Raw genomic sequence first — 5,160 nt, 5'->3', positions numbered from 1 at the left:
GTATTAGGCAAGAACTTTCAAAAGCTGATTGGAGGCAGATGTTCGCAGGTAAAGGGATGGCTGGAAAATGGGAAGCCTTCAGAAATGAGATAATGAGAATTCAGAGCAAGTATATTCCTGTCAGGGTGAAAGGGAAGGCTGGTAGGTATAGGGAATGCTGGATGACTAAAGAAATTGAGGGTTTGGTTAAGAAAAAGAAGGAAGCATATGTCAGGTACAGACAGGATAGATCGAGTGAATCCTTAGAAAAGTATAAAGGAAGTAGGAGTATACTTAAGAGGGAAATCAGGAGGGCAAAACGGGGACATGAGATAGCTTTAGCAAATAGGGTTAAGGATAATCCAAAGGGTTTTCACAATTACATTAAGGACAAAAGGGTAACTAGGGAGAGAATAGGGCTCCTCAAAGATCAGCAAGGCAGCCTTTGTGTGGAACCACAGGGGATGGGGGAGATACTAAACAAGTATTTTGCATCAGTATTTACTGTGGTAAAGGATATGGAAGATATAGAATGTGGGGAAATAGATTGTGACAGCTTGAAAAATGTCCAGATTAGAGAGGAGGAAGTGCTGGAAATGCACATCTTGAAATGGTTAAAAGTGGATAAATCCCCAGGACCTGATCAGATGTACCCGAGAACTCTGTGGGAAGCCAGAGAAGTGATTGCTGGACCCCTTGCTGAGATATTCGTATCATTGATAGTCACAGGTGAGGTGCTGGAAGACTGGAGGTTGGCAAACGTGGTGTCACTGTTTAAGAAGGGTGGTAAAGACAAGCCAGGGAACTATAGACCAGTAAGCCTGATGTTGCTGGTGGGCAAGTTGTTGGAGGGAATCCTGAGGGAGAGGACGCACATGTATTTGGAAAGGCAAGGACTGATTAGGGATAGTCAACATGGCTTTGTGCGTGGGAAATCATGTCTCACAAACTTGATTGAGTTTTTTGAAGAAATAACAAAGATTGATGAGGGCAGAGCAGTAGATGTGATCTATGTGATCTTCAGTAAGGCATTCGACAAGGTTCCCCATGGGAGATTGATTAGCAAGGTAAGATCTCATGGAATACAGGAATAACTAGCAATTTGGATACAGAACTGGCTCAAAGGTAGGAGACAGAGGGTGGTGGTGGAGGGTTGTTTTTCAGATGGAGGGTTGTTTTTCAGACTGGAGGCCTGTGACCAGTGGAGTGCCATAAGGATCAGTGCTGGGTTATTTATATAAATGATTTGGATGTGAGCATAAGAGGTACAGTTAGTAAATTTGCAGATGACACCAAAATTGGAGGTGTAGTGGACAGCGAAGAAGGTTACCTCAGATTACAATGGGATCTTGATCAGCTGGGCCAATGGGCTGAGAAGTGGCAAATGGAGTTTAATTTAGATAAATGTGAGGCGCTGCATTTTGGGAAAGCAAATCTTAGCAGGACTTATACACTTAATGGTAAGATCCTAGGGAGTGTTGCAGAACAAAGAGACCTTGGAGTGCAGGTTCATAGCTCCTTGAAAGTGGAGTCGTAGGTCGATAGGATAGTGAAGAAGGCGTTTGGTATGCTTTCCTTTATTGGTCAGAGTATTGAGTACAGGAAGTGGGAGGTCATGTTGTGGCTGTACAGGACAAGGGTTAGCCCACATTTGGAATACTGCGTTCAATCCTGGTTTCCTTCCTATCGGAAAGATGTTGTGAAACGTGAAAGAGTTCAGTAAGGATTTACAAGGATGTTGCCAGGATTGGAGGATTTGAGCTACAGGGAGAGGCTGAACAGGTTCGGGCTGTTTTCCCTGGAGCGTCGGAGGCTGAGGGGTGACCTTATAGAGGTTTATAAAATTATGAGGGGCAAGCTGCCAGAGGAAGTGGTGGAGGCTGGTACAATGACAGCATTTAAAAGGCATCTAGATGGGTATGTGGATAAGAAGGGTTTGGAGCGATATGGGCCTAGTGCTGGCACATGGGACTAGATTGTGTTAGGATATCTTGTCGGTATGGATGAGTTGGACCGAAGGGTCTGTTTCAATGTAGTGTATCTCTATGACTGTAATTTCCGCTTTCTGTCAGCGGTTTCACAGAAATGCAGAGAATAATGAGCTAGTGCTGATACAGTCGAAACGTTTCCGTGACACTGATTTGAAAAGGATCTGCAGAAACTGATCTAGACTTGCAATTCAGCTGTTGGAGTTCATCTGCGGTTAAATATTAAATATTAACATCCTTATCACGAAGTCAGCCATTAACAAAGCAGCCCTCCAGGGACGCAATAAACCACGTGCGCATCTTATCAAGTGGGATTTTCCCCAGGAAGAGGGCGATATTCCTCCATCGCGTGTGTGATTTGCAACTCTCAAGTTGCGATAAAGGCAATAAGAAAGAGGAGGCCATTCAGCGCCCCCAACAAAACCTGTTTCAGACTTCTAAGAAGATCCCCATTTACCCCGCTCCCCCCCCTACCAGAAACAACAGAGAAGCAGTCAGCTCAACGGAAATTAACTCTGGAGGGGAAAACAGAATAAAAAGGGATACGCAAACAGGGACCTGACCTCTGGATGGTAAAGGGATGCGTTCGAGTATAAACCTGTTTTGAATCTCCTTAAATTCTTTGTTATTTTTTCACCCCATGTGAGATGGGTGTCTCTGGTTGGGCTCAGCATTTATTGCCTGTCCCTAGTTGCCCCCTTGAGACGGGTGGTGGCAGGTTGTGGGGCGGAGGTTCACGATGCGTTTCCCATGGCAACACCTCAGCCAATCAGAGTCAACCTGCTAACCAATCAGCAGCCCTTTTCCCCTGCGGTAGCAATGGATGCGACCGGTCGGGATGTTGGCATTCTTGCGCGTGTCCTGATGAAATGTCTCAGGCCAGGCAGATGTCCTCTCAGCGATGTAGACAATGTGGGACTTGTTTTCAACAGCCAGTGTGGACGTGATGGGGCCTAGTGGCATTCCCTTAGGAATTTGTTTGGTCAAAAAACAAATTGCCGGAAAAAGGCACATTTTGTTGAAGCTTTCTCGTCAGGACAATTCGCAAGAGTATCAACAAAGGTGAAAACAAGCATTCAATATGAGAATGCTGATTGGTTGGCTGGACGGATTCTAATAGGAAGAGGCAGTACTATGGAGAATGCAGCAATGAGTGATTGACAGTTAACTGCCAAGCTTTGATTTAATTTGCCCAACTCAAAAGTAACTGAACAGCAACTCACCAACTCAGAGAAAATGGAGACATTTATAACCTGATTTCTTGTAAAATGACCTGTGGAGGCTATGATCACACAGTCTCCTCAAGTATGTTGGAAGAACTTTTCAGTTTTTCTCTCTACCTACGTTTCTCTACATCCAGGTCAATGACCCGAATCCCAGGAATTCTCTGCCCTGCGCGGAAACATCTGAAGAAAGCTTGGCAGTGAACTGTCAATCACTAACATTACAACAGTGTACAACCTGAAATCTTTGAGAGAATGCCAAATTTTTCGATGAATCCCTTACTTGTTGTTGACTCAGAAACCTGCTCTTGTGTCGCTTTAATCAGTTTGTTTTTCTTAATCACCTCTACCAACAGATTTTGTTTCCAGCGATTCACATCCATGCAACAGGGAGTAGAGGTTGCTGTGCGAACCGATGTGGGGTAGGTTCCTCCATTCCCTGTTCCCACTCTCCTGATTATTGGAAAGGAAGGGAAAGCACATGAGAGGGTCACGGAAGTGGGGGCGAGGTGTGCCACAGAGTTGGCGGGGGGGGGGGGGGGGGGGAAGGATAATAAAACTCACCAGAGTGTTGGTAGAACTGAGAGGGATGTGTTGACATCGTGACTCAACTGGTAATGCGGCTGATGCTGTGGGAATGTTTGAATTCGGTGAAAAACCTGGAAATTAAAAGGCGGGCCCAGTGGTCAGCACTGATGCCTCACGGTGCCCCGATTCCACCCCGGGTTGACTCGCTGCGTGGGGTTCGCACCTCCCCCCCCCCCCCCGCGCGTCTGTGGTGGGAAATTGTAACGCGATGTATCCAAGACAAAACCTGCCTCTGTGTCGTGCTCAGCTCGGGAGAAAAAGCCTATCGGCCCTGCGTCACGCTACTCACAAAAGTGTCAGCGTTTGCGCTACGATCCTCGATTGTTCTCATCAATCTTGCTGTCCTTTCAGATGTTCCTCTCCATTGCGTTTGCCGCTGTGGGGGCGCTGGGTGCAGGGTACTGTCTGATTGTCTCCTCACTGGGCCTGGTGAACGGACCGATGTGTCAGACCGGAATGGGCAACTGGTCACAGCCTTTCTTCACCGAGCTGGAGGAGTTAGAGTTGACGTAAGACTCGCGGGTGGGGAAACGGGGCACACTCCGGGCACGGCTTGCCCTCCCTGGCCATCGCGTTTAACGCAGGCCGGGGCGGAGGGACGGGAATCGGGCTGGGGAGGGGAGTGCTGCGCTGTTGGGGGTGCCTCAGCCCGAAGCATCCCCCCCCCACACCCCGTGGAAAATGGAGGCAGACGATTCCCATTCCAAAGAAGGGGCAGGATCATGTGTCCCGGGCCCCACTCTCCGACCGGGTGTCTGTGGCCCACATTCATCAGTCTAGGGAACCAGAAAGATTCCCAATGGCGTTCCCGCTTTCGGGAGCCTTACTGCACATCAATTGGCTGCCTCGCCTCTGACATCAGCTCAAGAGTGATGAGAGCTCAAGTGTAATCCATCAAACGTAAACTGCACCTGAGGACATAAACAAACACAATGTATATTTCTTTATTTTTGAGGTGAATAGTTATAGTTAGCGAGAGAGATAGACAGCAGGGGAGGCAGTCTCTGTGATCAGTAAGGTCATAAGAAATAGGAACAGCAGCAGGCCACTCAGCCCCTTTCAGTCTGCTCCTACATTCACAGCTTCATAGAGATGTACAGCACAGAAACAGACCTTTCAGTCCAACCCATCCATGCCAACCAGATATCCGAACCTAATCTATTTCCATTTGCCAACACTTGGCCCATATCTCTCCAAACCCTTCCTATTCATCATACCCATCCAGATGCCTTTTAAATGTTGTAAATGTACCAGCCTCCACCACTTCCTCTGGCAGCTCATTCCATACACGTACCACCCTCTGTGTGAAAAAGTTGCCCCTTTGGTCTCTTTTATATCTTTCCCCTCTCACCCTAAACCTATGCCCTCGAGTTCTGGACTCC

The 5,160-nt window shown here is 47.4% G+C and overlaps 1 protein-coding gene across 1 annotated transcript in view; it reads left to right on the top strand.

Moving 5' to 3' along the window:
• LOC122544319 (transmembrane 4 L6 family member 1-like) overlaps window positions 1–5,160 on the top strand; it is a 26,706-nt gene that overhangs the window by 16,881 nt on the left and 4,665 nt on the right. Inside the window, exons 2-3 of the mRNA XM_043683486.1 lie at window positions 3,547–3,612; window positions 4,130–4,287. Of these exons, the coding sequence (XP_043539421.1) occupies window positions 3,547–3,612; window positions 4,130–4,287 (224 nt within the window). The remainder of the gene's footprint in view (window positions 1–3,546; window positions 3,613–4,129; window positions 4,288–5,160) is intronic.

The sequence above is a fragment of the Chiloscyllium plagiosum genome, chromosome 48 (assembly GCF_004010195.1).
Source record: "Chiloscyllium plagiosum isolate BGI_BamShark_2017 chromosome 48, ASM401019v2, whole genome shotgun sequence".
Lineage (NCBI taxonomy): Eukaryota > Metazoa > Chordata > Chondrichthyes > Orectolobiformes > Hemiscylliidae > Chiloscyllium > Chiloscyllium plagiosum.
This window is presented reverse-complemented; position numbering and strand designations above follow the sequence as displayed.